The sequence below is a fragment of the Excalfactoria chinensis genome, chromosome 2, assembly GCF_039878825.1.
Source record: "Excalfactoria chinensis isolate bCotChi1 chromosome 2, bCotChi1.hap2, whole genome shotgun sequence".
Lineage (NCBI taxonomy): Eukaryota > Metazoa > Chordata > Aves > Galliformes > Phasianidae > Excalfactoria > Excalfactoria chinensis.
Genome location: NC_092826.1, coordinates 36,349,265 through 36,368,076, shown reverse-complemented (window position 1 = coordinate 36,368,076; position 18,812 = coordinate 36,349,265). Strand labels below are relative to the sequence as shown.

General features: G+C 42.1%; 2 protein-coding genes across 3 annotated transcripts in view; one reads left to right on the top strand and one right to left on the bottom strand.

Annotated features, from left to right (window-relative positions):
• Nucleotides 1-12,649, top strand: part of CHCHD7 (coiled-coil-helix-coiled-coil-helix domain containing 7) — a 32,287-nt gene extending 19,638 nt beyond the window's left edge. The window contains exon 7 of one of the 2 annotated variants that reach the window (XR_011902752.1): nt 12,328-12,649. The gene's annotated coding sequence lies outside the window, so the exon portion shown is untranslated. The remainder of the gene's footprint in view (nt 1-12,327) is intronic. The other variant, XR_011902754.1, reaches the window with a different exon arrangement.
• On the bottom strand, nt 189-14,187 carry LOC140247718 (epidermal retinol dehydrogenase 2-like). The gene is made up of 7 exons (XM_072327597.1): nt 12,661-14,187; nt 9,461-9,804; nt 5,659-5,790; nt 4,598-4,697; nt 3,419-3,563; nt 2,733-2,858; nt 189-2,228 (listed from the first exon to the last, which is right to left on the bottom strand). The coding sequence occupies exons 2-7, from the start codon at nt 9,779-9,781 to the stop codon at nt 2,135-2,137; spliced, it is 918 nt and encodes a 305-aa protein (XP_072183698.1). The 5' UTR covers nt 9,782-9,804; nt 12,661-14,187; the 3' UTR covers nt 189-2,134.
• Between the last annotated feature and the right edge of the window lie 4,625 nt (nt 14,188-18,812).

Below are 18,812 nucleotides of genomic sequence, written 5' to 3'. Positions count from 1 at the left end.
AATTGATTCGTCAGATCCCCATCTCTAAATTGCAAACCTGGACTATGAGGTGGCTTGAGAAGCAATTTACACCTACACCTACAGATCAAAGATGCTGTCTCAGTCTGTTTGCTCTCAGGAATAATCCTGCTTAATGAAATTGCTTGTTAAAGAGACCAAGGGTATGGGGAAAAAAAAAAAAAGAAAAAAAAATGGATTTTTTTGATAGCTAAATTGATGTTAATTGCTGTCACACAGCTGAAGTAGTTTCGTTTCTGGACATGAAACTTGCTTATGTGATCAATACAATTTTTACTGCTGCCTCAGCTTCACGCCACATGGCTCTTCACAATTTTTAAATAGCTACAGCAGACTTTTCTTAATGGCATCCAATGAGAGGACAAGAAGCAATGAACACTAACTGGAAAAAACAAACCAACCCCAAACATTCCACATTAGCATTTCTTTGTCTCAAACTGTATGTAGTCACACACACTGGAACAGGCCATCCCACAGTGCTTGTAGAGTCTATTGGAGTATGGAGACAGTACTGACCGACCTTGCTCTGAGTTGCTACCTCAATATTGCAGACTCAGTGATTCTGCAAGATCCCTATGGAGACGTATTTCTCCAGCACATTCCCAGGGAAGATCCTCCACATCAAGAGGGAAAATGCACCCTGTTAACATAAGGAGGTGAAGAACTGCAAGACACGCATACACCATGTGGTTAAACTAGTGATTGACTTTATTACTAGCAAATAGTGCTGTGTACGTATGACAGAATTTATAGGCATATATTTTCTCATTAACAACTTCCTGAGTTGTGCTGCAAAGTGAGCAAAATCCCTGAAACAGAAGAACTGCAGGTCTGAGAGATCAGCTGAGACACATTTTTTCTTCATCAGCCTGAATTCTACCTCCCAGCAACCCATCCTAACTGTAAAGCTACTTCTAACATTGTTTGACTCGGTGTTTCTTGCTCATCATTAGCAAAACAGTTCAACTTCTTCTCAATCAGTCAAAGCATCATTAATTGTATAGGCAAGGAAAATGATGCTAGTTTCTAGGCCATCATGGAAAAACAATTTATTCTATTTTTGTTTTTTTTTGAATCTCAGAATCACAGAACTGTAGGGGTTGGAAGGAACCTCTAGAGATCATCGAATCCAACCCCCAATCACCCTTTTCTCCATACTGTCTGCAATTAATTTCATGCTAAAGCATGATATAGTCTTAGTTTGTAGGCATTACCAATTGCCAGTGGAGTACATGAGAGACTGGTTTAACCAGCATATATATGTAAATAGCATAATATATCATCTTCCTTTTTCTTGTTTTGGGTTTAATGAAAGACAAACGAGGGGAGGGGGGGCTCTAAGTGGTCACTGTCAAAAAGGACAAGGCCTCCTCAGCATACCTGAGGATAGTCCTAAGAGTAAAGGCAAATCAAACAAGTCTCTGTAGATGGAAGATAGCCTGCTGCCCTGTTCAGGAGCAAAACGTTGTGCAGTTACTCAAGCTATAGTTCTAGTGATCCCATTCACACAGCATCATTCCTTTCTGAAACAGTCCCAGAAGAAACCCCAGTTACACCACATAATACATTCAGTTTTAGTAGCAAAGGTATTTCTATTGTCTTACTTGGCACAATGTTTGACAGCCCATCTCGACTGGTAGTAGCATGCTTTGTAACTACAAACTCTGCGAAGGCCATGAAAAGTTAAAATTGTTCCTAAAATATTGCACTCATGAGATACAAAGATTTCCATTGCAAAGTTGCGGGCATAGTATTAGCTTTTAAAATAAATTAGACAAGAAGTCAATTAGCAGCACAAATGTCATTTACATTCTTTTGTTCCCCAAAAGATCCATAGTCACACCCGTGAGTCCTGAGATCACCTCATTATATTGCCAAAGGAACGTATTTCAATGTTCCTATTTCCATAATGAGGGGAGAAGAAAACAGTTCGTTGAATAAAAAAAAAACAAAGCTTACATGAAAGCTGTTGATTAAGATCTAATTAAAAATCAGTTTCCTTAAAAACATGAAGCAGAAGCGAGGCACCTTAAGTTCACAGCTGCTGGAGAAGCAGACCTTTCCCACCACCTCCATTAACAAGGTCTGCTTTGCAGTTGCTGAGTTAGTGCAATTTTCAGTCCTTCTTCGCTCGACCTTTGAAGCTATCCATGAAATGGAGGGCTCCAACAAAGTCCACAAGGAGAATGCCCACTTTCACTGGTAGGATACTGCAAGGTAGAAGAAACAGATCTCAAAAGATTTTTGTAGTTTACACGGAAATCAAAGAAATCATTTCACATGGCTATTACTTGCAAGGAAATTATAATCTCTTATGTAGTCCCAACAGCACTCACAAAGTACTGGTTACACTCATTTTGCTGCCTTAGTTGCTACCTTAGATCAGTTCACCAGCATGGCTTGCAAGAGCCAGATGTACCCTAATGCAGGGGGGCAAAGATTCCAGTGGTGCATTTCCTAAGGAGCAGGCCCAGTTTCTACAGCCCACAGTAACACTGCACCCCAGCAGAGGCAGCAAGCCAGTCACGCATTTCGGACATTGTTTTGTGGCCCCAAGGTAGAACCAAGCCCTAGAAACTGAGAAAGCTCCAGAAATGTGGAGAACTGAATGAGCATTCACACCATACAGGAGTACTCTAGTTTGCATTTCTAGTCAAAAATGTTCAGCTTAGGAAGGAAAAAGAGCAAGGTAAAGAAGGAAGAACACAACTTACTTTTTCAAAGCAAAGAAGAGATACAAAATGCGTGGTAGTAACAAAATTGCTTGGTCTCGGCGAATAGCGGTCATTATCTTTTCAGCCACATAATCTGGGTCTAAAATGGGGAGCAGAAGTGGCCACCTAGAAAGGAAAATGTTTATTTCAATACAAATTCCTTTAGATTCACATTTTATTCAAGCAGATATCAATTTTTGAAGATAATTAAAAGAGAAATACCATAAATCACATGAACAAGCAAACCTTTGTTATGTTAGCCTAAAGAAAGGAAGGGGTTGTTGTTATTTTTCCTCTGTGTGATCCCTCACAAGAGAGATCCATGTATTAAGACACACGAGGCTTTTACTCCGCTCCTGAGTTTTGCAATTATAGAAGTGCACTGAGCAAAGCTATGCCAGTGACTGCAGGAGGTGAATGAAGGAAACCAGATGGGACAACTGGAGCATTTCCACAGAGGATTGGAATAGGGGAAAGGACAGCAATTACATTTCATGCTTCAGCTTAAATGAATACTGAAATACTGAAGGCTTTGCCATGTACATTGCCTGGTGACTGGATAGCGTATCATCCATGTGAGGCCCTAAAACATAACGCAAGCAGGGCAAAGTCTAGCTTGTAAGTGTCATAAAAGAAACGAGACCACGCGTTCAAATTGCATAACAACATCACAGAAGCTTACTCACTTGGTCCTGCAGCCATCAAACATCCCCGTGTTTATGAAGTAAGGACACACGGTTGTGGTTTTAACACCAGTCTTTCCCAGAGCTCTCATCTCTAAACTAATCGACTCTGCAAAACCAACGGCTGCAAACTTACTTGCACAGTAATCTGTAAAACAAATAGAATCGCAATTGCAGTTAAACATTTTAATTTACTAAGCCTTACTTTAAAAAAGTGAGTCCCGGTTTTTGACAGAGAACAGGGACAATGGCTGTGCTTTAGGAGACAAACAGCAGCACTACAGAATGGTATACACACGATATGCATGCAGTACCCCAGGAAATTACTGTCCTGTAATAAAACTCTTTACAACAAGAGTAAGAAGCAATTTCATAGGCCGCTAATAAAACTTGCTTTTGATGCGACTCTTCCGCTTCTAAATGAGCTGTTGGTGTACACTGGCAGCAAGAGGGTTTCTCATCACATCTCTGCTATAACCTCCCTGGACACTAATCTGCTAACAGCAGATGATAAAGACTGGCATGAAAAGATAATTTCATCAAATCCATTTATTAGATTCTTAAGCCTCAAACTTAGGACTTCAAGACCCTCTAAAGTGTTTTCAGCTTGCAATTGTTTTTGTATTCATTATCACTATCTCTAAGCTAGATTTCTTGCACTGTTATGCCACTTATTTCAATTTTCTCCCCCTCATTTGCATGCACTTTGCAGGAATTCTATCTGAGTTTGCCGTAATCTCAACACTGAGTGGGTTCTCCTGAATGAATGGCAAAGGGAATGCAAAATGAGATGCTGCCTATCTACCACAGCACCACGTTGGATTTTAGTAACAGTTTGAGTTAGGGAAGTCCATACAGGATGCTGCATAGCTTGAGAATGTATCTGCAAGGAAAGTTGTCTCTAAGCCACCGAACATCTGTAGGTCAACTTTAATAGTACAGAAGTTCTCAGTTTCTAAAGTTCCATATGAAGCTCCTGGATCCTCTTACTTCCTTGCCAGAAAAGCCTGTTTCACAGCACTGCTGAGCATCTGGAAAGCTTTTTGAACAAAATGTCTATTTAAGGTCAGCTGGTTTGAAAGTATCACCATTTGCTTTACTTATATACAACAGAGCGTAGATTGCTGAGTTTACATCAAGCTAATTGATTTAACTAAACAAACATCAGCTTTAATACCCTACCTGCAAGACGATTGACTCCAATCAGTCCTGCTGAGCTTGCAATGCTAACCAAGTGTCCATGGTTAGAGGCTATCATTGCTGGAAGGAAGGCTTTATAAGTCTGCAATGTAAGTCAGAGTTGCAATGAAACGTTTTAGTAAGTGAAGTATTTGCTATAATATTCCAAAGGTGTTATTTGTAGAAAAATTCTGCCTGCATTTTAAGTGAGAACTTCCCAACTGTTATACAAGAGAGGAGAAAAAAAAGTAGTTTGTTATTTGAACACTAAACTAATCCAGGATGTTCCATGTTCCCATCAGTACCATTTTCTCAACACTACAGACAGATACCAAGTTACTCAAAGCAGAAACCACAGCTTCAGCTCGCTGTTCAGCTGCTGTCACCCAAATGGAAACTGAAGACTTACTACAAGTTTAGTAAAATGGCAAAACTTTGAATTTCACGTCTTCCTTCTCTCTAAGTTTACTTAATGTTTGTGGTTAAATTTATTTATGAAGAAACTGAAGCGTGTTTTAATATCTCATTTATAATTCTCTATGGTAAGAACACAGCATAGATGGCCCTTCTCCCCTGAACGGAGGAAAAGCACGTTAAGTTACTCATTTTGGACAAAAGTCCCACTTACTTAGTAGTATAAGAACATTGTCTGGACATGTGGTATTCCTTACTATAACTATCATAACCACAAAGTAACTAAAACAATAACAATCCAACACTTCTGTTGCTAGAGCAGCAACTTCTAAGCTAGACCTGTTTCACATCAATGAATATGGAGGGATATCGCATCTGACTAGCTTAAGAATTTAGTAGAATGACAAACTTCGGTTCTTAGAAGCATTCCTAAACACTAAGCAGTTTTGCTCCCATTTACCTACCTAGAAGTTCCTAAAGGATCCATTCTTCACCCTTTTTTATTTCACATACTCCAAGGCATAGAAAACAACATCTCGTATCATTTCTGACTCAGCTTCTCCATATTTTACTCAACTCCAAATGGCAAAAATAAAGACTGAAACATGTTAGAAGGATGTTTCTCTATGTATATACAAGGACAGCATTACCCAAAAGTGTGCCATTGTGTTCACTTCCATAGTTTTTTCCACAAGCGAATCTGGAGATTCGATAAAGCTCTTTCCTGTTACAATACCAGCGTTGTTGACCAGGATGCTGACATCGCCAACTTCTTTTTTAACCTGCAACAACAAATCTTGAGATTATTCTGCAATAAATAGAAAACATGCTTTCCAAATGTTATACATAAGAATATAAGAAACAGAAGTGTCGCACATCTCAACCAAGAATGCATTGTGCTTGTTACAGAACCAATACTACAGGCTCTTGCACTTTCCCACTTGATGTCTATTTAGGACTTTGGAGCCCAGCAGCTCACAGCTCCAAGTAGGAGTCTCCTTTCAGAGAACTATGGTTCTCACTATGACTGTTCCAGATAAATCCCTACTGCAGAGGCCTTTACTAATATAAGTACTTTCCTACGTTAACTCCATCTCAAAACCAATGGGCAATTCTGTATTCAGCACCATTTCTACGCCATGCTGAAAGGCACAGTATATATAAACCCTCATACCCAGTAAATGGAACCAGGTACACCAAAATCTACATGAGGGCCATAATAGCTAAACTTTCACTTGTGAGGATATTTGCTCTGTACTCAATCCTCTTACATATTCCTGAGCTACTTGTATTCAGAAGCAGTGCTGCCATACAGCTTCAGAATTGAAGGTAGCTTTTATACCGCTGGTCTTCTAATGAAGAGAAGGAAAAGGGTGTTACCTGCTGGTAACATAAGTTGCCTTTGCCCAAACAATCCAGGTATCTATCTACCATTGCACAGGACAGCAGCTACTTAACAGCATCATGGCATTTCAGATATTTCAAGACTCTTTGTGCTGTTTTCCACAGACTCCATTTCTTCTGACTGCCACCATTACACACTTGTATGTATTTCACTGCAGCTTCTCCCTAGCAGTATTTCCACTTATAGGTCACAAGAGCTTTCCTGTTAAACCAAACCTCCTTGCACCCTTCCTGAAGAGCAGAGTTCTCTACCTCAGTGCATTAGAATGAGCAAACGATCGCTTTTCATTAGAAATATTCCATATGTGCATAAGCAGTGTGAAAGACGGCTTATAAAAATTATTTTCCATCTTACAGCCGTTTCCTTTATTCTTGACTGCCTCAAGCAGCTCCACAGATCAGGAATGTAACAGTTTCTCTTACCAGATGAAGGTGTTTATTTATTTTGTTTTGTGTATCTACAGTTTAGGTGGGGGACTGAAAAACACCTGCTTTCACAGAATGCAAAAAAAAAAAAAACACCTCAGGATCCTTCCAGGGCAGCACACGACAAGCAATTTGTTTCTAGTATATTTGCTTTGATTGTAACAGTGAGCCAGAAACCTTTTGAAATGGTTCCAGAAAATTAGTTGGCTAAAAAATAATTTAGCTCAGTAAGTAGAAGCATAGTTCTCATTTTAGCTCCACAATGAGAATAGACTAAGCTGACAGTACAGCTACAGGCCAGCTGATATCATCAAGATATCATACCAGTTTTCATGAAAGCAGAATTAAAGTATTTAGTGCGGTATTTCAAGTATAGGTCTTTCATCTCCTCTATCCAGGAAACAGGAGACAAGTTCCCTATTTTTGTTTAATTTGTAGCTTCCAGATCAAGTGCTAAAACACTGCTGGTGAGTAGCTTAGGGAAAGCACCTTCTTATGCCCCACAGCCATCTAGTTCCAGATCACAGGAAACTCATTTCTCAGTGAGATGTCCTATACAACTGAACAGAGCATGAGGCGACCGCACTGGATAGCTTGTGTAAGAGTAAGGGTTTAAATGTAATGCTTATCCCCTTAACTTTCTCATTGTCTCTGAACTGATTCCAGTATTCTCCATGTTTGTTATAAGGTATGGGTTTAAAAAAAATAAAATAAATAGGAATCAGCCTTGGTAGGATTATACAGAATAGCTTTTATTTCACTCTGTAAGCCAAAGTCCCCCTTCTACATCAGTCATACCCCTCCCAGGAGTCATCAGGTAACAATTCAAGTATTTCTGAAGCAGTGCCAAATGATCTCTGCATGCAGCCTCGGACAGGTTGGTCCAGTCACTAATAGGAGCACACAGCTGCATCACAAGTTAACAACTGAGGGAACTCAGAGAGACCTGGGATCATTGGTAAATGATGCAGTAGGATGGCTGGCCATGCTGCATCCCTGATAACTAGATGTAGCAGCTCCTTGTTCACAAACCTGGCTGTTCTAGTTCCCTCCTCACAGCTACCCTAAGACAGAGAGCCAAGATACTCAGACCAGGCTTCCACATTCTGCTCTCAGAACAGAACACCTTTACTGAGTATTCTAATGGCGCAGGGAATGTCATCTTTCCAGATTTATAAGCCTCTCCACTACGCAGAGCAGGAAAGGATGCTCCAGGTGTTTGCTTTACTCTTAGGTAAGCTGAGCATTATGCAAACAGCTGACTTAGTTAAACATCTTTTTTCAAAGCATAAGCACTGTTTCCTGTTTGTTGCTGCACTTCGACTATATATAGAAGTTTGGCTGTAGTTCCATGCATCGCAGAAAGCATCCCAAAGTGCCTGCTTTCCATGGACAAAGACCATTTCCCATAACTTCCTACAAGGTGGGGAGGGCAGCACTAGACGTGTATTTGGCAGCACAAAATATCACTGAAAAACACACTTCTGCTGCACAGGGGAGCAAAAGTAAAGAAAGTTCATACAGAAGTAGAAACTCTCTGCAAACCCTCAAGTTGACAAGCAATCAGTAACAACAAAAATCAAAACAGAACATAGGCAAAGCAGTAAGATGCAAGAGGATCTTGAAACAAGTGTGAGCCCATATGCAATTTGTAATATTACAATGGGGAAAAGGCTGTTTCCTCCCAAATAAGAGATCAAAAACCCATAAATATTCTCTCTTTCAAAGCCCCAAATGCCTAATGTTAAGCTAAACTCTAAGTAAGGAAGTTAAGTCAGAGAAGGTCACATTCCTTTTGAGGGGTGGTGGTGCAATGGGGACACTTTGAACACATCTTAAGCCATAGCTCTCAGCAGCCAAAAGCTGCCTTTGTACTGTTGGTACAGGAAATCCATAAGGACACCACACACCCTGCACTTTTTGTTTTTCTTCCTACTAAAATACTTTTTGATTTCTCTGTGGCTGATGAAGTACCCAAAGCAGGTAGTTAAGGATCACTTGCATTTACATTTTGACACTGAGATTACAGAAAATATACCATGCAAAACAATGTTCCATGCTGCCTGCGTGAATGGAGTTCAGTATTGTCTTGCACCACTCCAAGTTACTGCGTGTACAGCTGAACCACAGGAATAAAAAGAAACCCTGGAACAGTTCTACCTCATGTTGCAAAGACTGAGGCAGCACACTGAGCCAGGATCTACTATGCAGTACTAAATAAACAGGTGTTTCCAGAACTTGAAATACTGCTTTAATTTCAATAAGCTCTCTTGGTGTACTTCACCAGCAAGTGCTGCACAAATATGAAGCTGCTCAGCTGAGATTTGTCATTGAAAGAGAACCAGCTCTTTTTATTTGTAAAGGATAAAGGTACAAAAGCCAGCTCTAAAAATCGCTACTCTTAAAAACAGGTAGAATCATAGAATCATAGAACTACCCAGGCTGGAAAAGACCTCAAAGATCATCAACTCCAACCACAGCCTAACCATCGTACCCTAACTCTAGTATGTAGTATATGCAACAAATCAAATGAAATCTTTCCTTGAGCTGACACGGATAAAGTGAATCATAACATACCCGACGTGTCAAAATGGTGTCAAAGCCGCAACTGAGATACTTTACCTGATCTGCTACTCTGTAGACTTCCTGCCTTTTGCTGCAGTCACAGATGTAAGAATGTATCCTTACTGCTCCATTTTCTTTGGCAAGTCTAAGCGTCTCCTGGAGTCCATCTTGGTTAATGTCCCAAAGAACGAGCGTGGCTCCAAGTTTGGCAAATTTTAAGGATAAGAGTCTTCCGATTCCACTTCCTGCTCCCGTTATTAATACTATTTCACCACTCACGTTCTTCTTACGTTTAGGCACAAACAAAAACACCAGTGATTCCAGCATGTAATATGTTGAAAGTCCAATGACTTTGAGCAGCTCCAGGAAGAAGTTCATCTTGAGGCTATTTCTTCTGATATCTGATTGAAGAGAACGCAAACATTAACATTTCCAAACAGAAAAGCATTTTCCAGTCTATTCTAAGTATTTTGAACACAGAAGCAGCCTAGAGAATACGTGGGCTTACATCTGCATGTCTGACTCACCTACTCTGTTTCTATATTGCCTCGAGGGTGTTCCTATTCTCTTCCAGAAATACAAGAAGAGATTTGTCATCTGGGAGAGGGAAGAAATACTTGCTTTGGATATTCTCCACCCCTCACAACATGGTTCTCCACCTCCACTCCAATAGAATACAGACACCTTAAGAAAGGCAACATTTGCCCTTTCAACATCTGAAGCCAAAATGGATGGCAATTACAAATCAACACTTACGGCTTCAGCACTTCAGTTCTCAAGCTGCCACTTTAGGTCAGGCAGTATTTTTCTTTTAGGACCATGGTTGTTTGTGTTTGCATGCACTCCTTACTGTCAAGAAGGCGGCACAGTCTCAACTCCATTGAAAAGCTGTATCAGCATATGGTAGATTTAAGTCTTCAATAAGTTACTAGTTGTCACTACAAGCCTTCCAATTACAAGTACTACCATTTCACTTCAACTTCAAGAGCAGGCTCTCCTCAGAGCATTCACTTAGGAATGACTTTCTTCTCCTCACCTCTTTGTGTTAAGCAAGATGTCACAGGCTTGAATCACAAGTATGTGTTTACCTACAGTCCATACTCATCACAGTAACTCTGAGCAGGCATTTAAGTCCATCTCCCAGCATATGAGTGCTATGCAAGAATCATGCCCTTGGTCAAGGCAAGTTTTTATCTTTGACTTAATTATGGTTCAAAAGATTAATACTTTCCTTTGGAGCTAAAGGCACAGCTTACCAGTGCTTACACATCAACTTTTTGCACTACATGCCTGATTCAATCACTTCATCTATGCTGGTATCTAGGTACATAGCCATGTTTGACAATTGCCTAAAGATAAGTTACTTATATCGCTGCAGCTTTGAGCAAAGTTCACAAAGTGTAACATTTTGATTTACATGCTGCCAGGAACATCAGGTTTTGGTACATGGCAAACAGCTCAACACCTGTGAAGGAATGGACAACTGCAGGATTAGAGAGAGTGTGTTCAGAAAGCTATACAGTACAAGCATTAGGACATCTTAGAGCTATTCTGGTAACAGAAAAACATTTGTCAAAAAGCAAGGATGTGTCATACAGCAAATATTTTCCCAATTCCCTTTCGAATGGTGCAAAGTATACACAGAAGTTCTTGCACAAAAAAGGTAGTGAAACTGATTTAGGTGTTTCTTACAGCACAAAGTTTCCATAGGTACTATAGTGATTTCGCCTGCAGTGGACTTACAGCTGCAGAGCTACATCAGATCTAAGCGGAGGTAGAATTATATGGGAGAAGTGTTACTAAGCTTCACTTGTATCAAAAACTTTTTTTTGTTGTTGTTACAATTTCTTTGTTGTGTCTAAAATAGAAGTAGGAAGTCTTCAAAGCTGATGCAGTTACTAAGTTTAACTTCACCGAGTTAACTTAGAAGGGAGAAGTAACATACTTTATTTGCACGAAAGAAGATTAGTATCTCCAGAGCAAATATGAGAATTGCAGAGAACTGCAACAGAGTCCTTAATCCCTACAGAAAACACAAGAGAGGTAACAGCCTTCTGAGTATAATACACTGTTTGATCTAAAACCAGTTCCGAGTGTGTCAGCAATTTAGTAAGCAATATAATCAACTTTCAGGATTATACAGGGTAGAGACACACTAGAGCTCAGAGAACTTGTTTTCTCCTGGGGAAGCAGTATTGGTTTAGGCATAGGGGCTGTCGAACTCCACACCCTCACCGAGATGCTTGTCCCTTCCCACTGCCGTGCCTCCCATAGCCCACCTGCACCTAGCCCACAACCTTGTTCTGCCAACTCACAACACAGGGCTTATCTGACAGCAGCCACACTAACTAGGAACACACAAGCAGGAATGGATCTACAGGTGAATGAGCCACAGATACCTTTGACACACATAGAAAAAGCAGAGCTCTGCATCTCCTCACCAGTCATTCTGGTGACACACGTTGCTTTTAATACCCTCCCCCTCCTGACATCAGTACAAAGGGCTTCTATGCAGTAGCAAAGTTTCAGGAGGTTTCACAACAACTTATCAGTCAGATTGCTTTCCAGCCACAGTTTCCAAAACACACTTGTACGTGTGGGTGCTGGTGCTGTCAGCTGAGCAGCCCCTGCAGACTCCCACCCGTTCAGCTGCCCAGGTCCAGCCTGGCCTTGATTGCTTCCAGAGATGGGGCATCACAGTCTGTCTGGGCAGCTGTGCCAGGTCCCCATTGTGTAAAGGATTTCTTCCTACTATCTAAACTAAGTTTCCCCTCTTGGAATTAAAAGCCATTCCCCCCTGCCCTATCACTGTCAGAGTGTGTTAATATATACATATGTATATATGTAAACAATTTAAAAAAAAACAAAAACAAAAACAAAAAAAAAAACTTCCTTTTTTTTTTTTTTTTAAAAAAAAAAAAAAGCTGCCTTTTCAGTATGTTGATCCAATACACCACTGATAAAGAAAGCGTTAAGAAGATGATGGTACAACCACCTGAGCAGAGGCCGGTGCCGTGAGCCTAGACAAGGAGTCGGGCACGCAATGCCTTCCCTGGAAGATGCCGCACTACCCAGACCCACCCGCCCGTCCTGGCCCACCTCACCCCGCTGTGTAACGCTAGAAGCCAGCCCACAGACGGCTCGGAGCAGCAGGGAGCGGCTCGCCAACCCCTCCCCGCGCTGAACACCGTCAGCCCCCGGGTGCCCGGCACCCACAGGGCTCACCCGGCAACGTCCCCCCTCAGCACCCCGGGTACCTCTGCTTGCCGGGCTGAAAAACGAAGGTAACTCCGCCTGAGGGAACACAGAGGCCGCACCCCGCGGAAGAAGCGCAGCATAGGGAGCGGGGCGGCGGGCCGAGCCCGGCCTTTATGCAGCAGCCCGCCCCGGAGCGGGGCTGACCGGATACCCGGGGGCGGGCCGGAAGGGCCGCGGGTCGGCGGTGGGGGAGAGGGTCAGACCGGGTCGGAGCTCGTGGGAGGCCGGGCAAGGGTGGTCTTTCGTGCCTGGTCCGGAGCTGCCGGGCCGTGTGGGATTTGCGGGAGCTCACCGGGCGGAGTTTGCATGAGGAAGGGACGGTATTCTGTGTGACGGCAGCTGGTGCACGGGGACGGCGCCGGGGAGCGTGAGGAGATGGAGCCACCCGAGAGCCGTGCCGCGGAGAGCCGGCTGCGCCGGGGTGAGCGCTCCCCGGGCGGGTTCGAGTGAATAGAGAATGCCTGAGTTTCCCAAATGTGCTGTACTTGTCTCGTTAAAACGTGAAGGAGGGCCTGAGCTTGCTGACTCGGTGCCCTGTGTTTCCTGCTCTGGATGGGCTCTTCCCTCAGAGCAGCAGCGCTTTGGGGCGGCTCTTCCTTTCACCTTAGGCTCGCCCTTACGCAGGAGAACTCTGAATGTTAGTAACTTCAGAGAAGGTCCGTGAGACATGGGTACTTAATGCCGCCGGAAATCAATAGCCCTGAAAGCATTTCCACGGCACTCGGATCTTTCGTGTCCCTCCTTCCCGAATGGTACATCTAGGCTGCTGTTACACTGCTGTGAAATGCAGAGCATGCAACTTTCTGAGTCTTCACTTTTTACCTGCTCCGTTAGGTAGTCAGTGCTTATGAAGCGCTGGGTTCATTGTACAGTGTAATTGCTATGCCGTATTTACTGTTAATAACACATCTCTGGGCAACTTTGAAAATCTGAGGTGTGACCCATCATCTCCAAATAAACGTTCAGAGCTTGAAGGTCCGTTTTCAAGTGGGGTTGGAGGGAGCGCTGTGATACACACTGACATGAACAGGTCGCCTTGCTTGCCAGCTCAGGAACAAATGGCACCCTATGGTCACAAAGAGCCAGGGTTTGAAAGCTGCTGTGCTGTTCAAATGAATACATTTCCTGCTTTCACAACCTCCTTGAAGGACTGTTGAAAGGGCTCACAAGTTCTGTTCTTTCAGGTATGCAGTGCTGGGTCAGAGTCCAGCCTCTTGACAATACAGGCAGTGCTGAACACTCAGGATCAGCTCACAGAAGGGAAAGTATCTGCTGAATTAAAATATTCCACTGAGTTAATGTTTTATTGTAATAATAAAGTAAATCCAGGAGGCTGATGATAGCCAAACAGTAACATCGATGAAATTTGGTTTTGGCTGCGACTTTCTTTTGTGGATTGTATTGTTTGCAGTGGTTCATTTGAAACAAGGAAGTGTGGAAAACCATTCATTTAATTTTCAGAAATGTTTAAATAAAAATATGTGCTTTGTAGTAATACTTGCAAATTAGAAATGTTTAACACTGAGCCCGACCTCACGACAGGAGTAGGAAGCTACCAATATGGATCCTTGCTGCCTCTGCTGGGTTTCATAAAGTAAATAATAAAAGTCACTGAAATGTCAGAATGTCTCCAGATTGCTTATCTACATGGCGGAAAGTTACGGTTTAGTCTCTAAGAGACTTTCTTCATTGCTGTCAAATTACTGGTTTCCATGGTTTGGGGTTGGAGCAGACCCAAGTAGAATTGTCCATCTTGATTCAAATCCAGACACTGAACTACTTTCATCTGTGTCAGATGAAGATGCCTCCTTTATGCCACACATCATTTCTGGACCGGTGAGTGCTGGCAAAACTTCAGGGCCGTACTGGACCTGGTGTGGTTGGTGCAGGGTGTGTTACACCGTGCTGTGCATGTTCAAAGGAACCCAAATTCATTCCGAGGTCACAGGAATAAGCTGGAGTGACTTGGTAAGAGCTTTGCCTTGCCTATATTCTTCCCACTTAAGTGTCCTGCAACTGTCAACTGTTTCCAAGGACTTCTCTTTATTTTGGCCGACATGAATTCCCATAAAGCTCTTGGCATTTTCTGTAGAGTAGATAGTGGTGCTGTTAGTGGAGCCATGTAATCAGGTGCACAATTAATTGTTTTATAAGCCTCATGCGAAGCTGTGATAGTCTTTATTACGTTAATATTGACTTTACCTTTTAATCTTGATTATCGATATGTCACAATAAACGAGGGTTAAGTAAACAGACTAAGGTTTGGCCTAAGCTAGATAAATGCAGCTGCACAGTGACTAGGACACCCAGCCTCGCCTCAGCACTGAACTACAACAACAACCTGCCTTGCTCAAGCCACGTTCTTTCAAAAGCACTCTTCTTATTGATTTGTTTTATAGGAGCACTCAAAACGTGTTAAATGTTTGATGTTAGACCACTGATTATTCCCCACCCACTGCAGCTGTTTAAGTGAAGTAGTGTAATATGCTAGTGGCGTGACCTTCACCCAGGCAAGAATACCTGCTGTGTGTGTCTGCAATGCCAAAGTTCAGCTGCTGACTGTGGATGTAGGTGACTAAATCAGCTCTTGTGAGTAGCTGATGTCTGTGAGTGGTTGAAGTGCCTTATGCCCCTCAGTCACAGAAAAGTGTGCTAGTTTCTGTTACGCAGAGTTATGACAATGATGGTGCAAAGGGCTTAAAACCACATTTCTCACCTTCTCGGAATGATGCTCCAAATACCTTTCTAAATTCCTTTGTCAAATCTGCAGAGCCTTGAATGATGTGGGATAAGAGGGTTCCTCTTGTCCTATGTACCTAGCCCTGCTGGTGCCCACCCTTACTCCACGTTATAGAAATGAGTAACAGTAGCATCACCTCTTTCAAGTGACATTTGCCAAGGCTGCTGTGCTTTACTTAACTCGCTGCTCTGGGGAAGGAATTGGCACACTGCAGCCCTCTCTCTGACTACTCAAGTGTTTGGATTATTGGTGCCAAAGAGGTTATTGCATGCAATTGCTGGGAGTGGCAGCTGAAGGCTCTGTTGGTTAAGCAAGCAGCACTGGCTGAGCTTCCCTCTGCCTCCAGAACTGGCTCGCTTTAATTGGAACTGTGAAATGAAAGAAAGAGAAGGTGTGAGAAATTCTACTGTGATACAGAAGTATTAAAGCATGAGTTCAAATATTAGGTATGTGTCCAAGTGTTGTAAAGCAGGCCTTCGTTTAGCACCTTCATGTTTTCTGATCCTTCCACTGGGATTTTAGTTGGTAATACACAAGCTATCGTGCTGATACACAAAGAACAGAGGTACCAGTAGCATACTGTAGTCAGGTGCAAAGAAACTGCTGCTGTGTCGCCCTCTGCTCACTGCTTTTTCATATTCCCCTATGTACCTGCACTAGATATTCCTCATAGTACCTCTGCTTCTAAGAGAACCTTCCCGCACTCCAAGTGGAAGCATCCCACAAAGGGCTTCTCTCTCTCCTCTCTGCAAAGATCCTAAGTGGTTAGTTAGGAAGTCTGGGCCAAACGTCATCTATCATATACGCTGTAAGAATGGATTTAAAGGGAGTTGATGACAAGAAAAGAAGAATAATGGTAATTCATTATAATCTAATTTTGAGTGGTAAACAGAACGAGGCACCTTTCTACCATCTGGGACTTGGAAAACGTTTTTCTTAGAGAAGAGAAACACAGGGTTTCTGACATGAAAATACAAGAGGCTCAGCAGGGAAGCAGAATTAGCAAAAGAGATCAGGTCTGCAGTGATGCTGGGAAATGGAGCGCACTGTTGATGGCCAGCTAACAAGAAGAAAAGTTATCAAGTTTTTAATTGAGTGTATACGAAAGCAGTGGGTGGGAGAGTTTGTTCTAATAAGGGAATAAGCAGGGACTGGAGGAGAAATTGGAACGGGAACAGCAGGCTATCACCCCTCAGAGAGCTAATTTAAAACTCCACATAGTGTAAGGAAAACTCCAGGTGAGGCTGTGATGAGATCCTCAGCTGGGCTTTTTTTTCAGGAAGTCAGGGATGTAGGGGCTATGAATGGTAGGGGAGGAGAAAACATGAAGGATGATACAGTCATAATGATTCTGGGTGAAACCTAGCCTTTACTCCTCTGCTTTTCCGAATTTTCAAAGCTCTGGAGGCAGTGAGGAACAGAACTTTTAACGTATTCTAATACACTCTGTAACAGGTGGCCACCAGTTCTCTGAGTGTTCAGTCTCACTCCATATTTGTGCCATTGTAAGTCACTGTAAAAAAGGTAACTTGCCCTTTTGCCGCTCCATCCTTTCATTACTTTGTTTTCTATTGACTTCGAGGAAAAAATTTCTACACAGTATTCTCTTAGATATCAGCTGAAGTGGTAACCAAGCATCAGGTTTTCTTTTTGCCTCTCAGTAAGTACCCTCTCATTCTCTCAAAGAAATGTTGTGAAAATAAGAACATGCTTGTGCATCTTGATGGTCAAGATTGGATTGCGTGTATCCCAGAGGTTGAGATAATGCTGCAAAAGGTTGTGAGAGGAATAAAAGGCACTGCCTTAATTGGTGACCTGTAAACTGAAGAAAAATACTAAGAAGGGAAAAATCGTTCATACTTTAACATTGACTTCTAGGTCCAGAATTTGATACTTAGTCAGCAGTTGCAATTATAGTCATAGAATCACAGAATGGTTTGGGTTGGAAGGGACCTTAAAACCCACCCAGTTCTAACCTCTGCCATGGGCAGGGCAGCCACCCACTAGATCAGCCTGCACATGGCCCCATCCAACCTGGCCATGAACACCTCCAGGGATGGGGCATTTGGTGTATTCACATGTATTATACTTAACTTTCATATTTTAAAAAATCACTGTTTTTGCGCTTCATTTCTGGCTTTAGTGCCTATGCCCAGTTTTTATGCTTGCAACTGAATGCCATGTCATTAGATGACAAAGATGACTGTGGTATTGCAGCAACAAAGAGAGGCATTATATAGAATCTCACGTTTTAAAATACATCTACACCAATGAAGCCTGTGAAGAAATGAAGCTTGTCCAGATCTTTACTGCCCAGTAGCCCTATGGAAAATAACTCATCGCTTCTTTGGTAGTCCTTTCTCTGCATTGTATTTTATACTAGAAAACCTTAAAAAACAGTGCTAAATGAAAAGGTTTTTCCACAGCTGATTTTGAATAGACCTGGGAGATTTTGATTTTTGTGATCAGCTTTTCAGACATTACTTGTCTAAGTGTGAAACATCACCCACAGAGAATCCTGCTACGTGAGCTCAATAGTAGAGGCAGGAATTTTTGCCCTTTTAGTTACTTTTGAATTCAGGATATGATCTTAGTACAAACTCTAGCATTTTTTATCTATCGGTATATGAAGTCCGCTCCTTATATTTTCTAAAATGGCTGATTGCTCATTTAATTTCTGACATATTTTTTCTGCACTAGAGTTGAAATCTATAATGTGTTAATTCCATACCTCAAAGCCAAACTAAACGGCTTTTAAAAAGCTTTACTGTTGCCCACTTAACTTCCTGTAGCTGAAGGGTAGTTCCACTAACGTTATTTTCCTCACCCTGCTTCCCTTTCCTTGAAAAGTGTGATTGGACAAAACACGACCGCCGACTCTGTTTATAGATTCCTTCTAAAAGATCAGGATTTTGGTTAGTGCTGTTGGTTTACAGCACATCTTTGGACTTTGTTTCAAAATCTGTCAGGCTGACATGAATCGCCTACTTTTGAAACCCAAAGCGACAGTGTCTGCATTAGGGAAGTGGCTCTGGGAGCACTGTGAAGAACGTAAGAAAAATGTGAGAGGTAACAGTGTTTTCAAGGGAGAAATGGGTATCAAAACAGAAAACAATAAGCAGGCCATGTCTTAAATCCATAGTGATTGCATGCCTTGAAGTCCAAGAGAATACTAATTTCTCTAACCCTGCATTTTGGGAAGGACCTAGTAAAAACTTGAAAGCTATGCAGAAGACTGATAAGGATGGTTAAAGTATGCCATAGCTTTTACTTAAGAGACATTTTAACAGCTCAGATGAGAGCTGAGAAGCGATGGTTGTGACAGAGGACTACAGAATCTCTAATGATGTGGATGACACAAATTACAATAAATATGTAGGTTTTCACAAGTGATCATCATCCTCTCATTTC

Bases quoted from the DNA above. Each gene is read 5' to 3' on its own strand.
- LOC140247718 (XM_072327597.1), bottom strand. From the start codon at position 9,781: ATGAACTTCTTCCTGGAGCTGCTCAAAGTCATTGGACTTTCAACATAT. The intron at 3,564-4,597 runs GTAGGGTATTAA...TTTGTTTTACAG, and splicing joins TGGAGTCAATCGTCTTGCAG to ATTACTGTGCAAGTAAGTTT. The intron at 2,229-2,732 runs GTAAGTTGTGTT...TCTACCTTGCAG, and splicing joins CTCTTCTTTGCTTTGAAAAA to TATCCTACCAGTGAAAGTGG.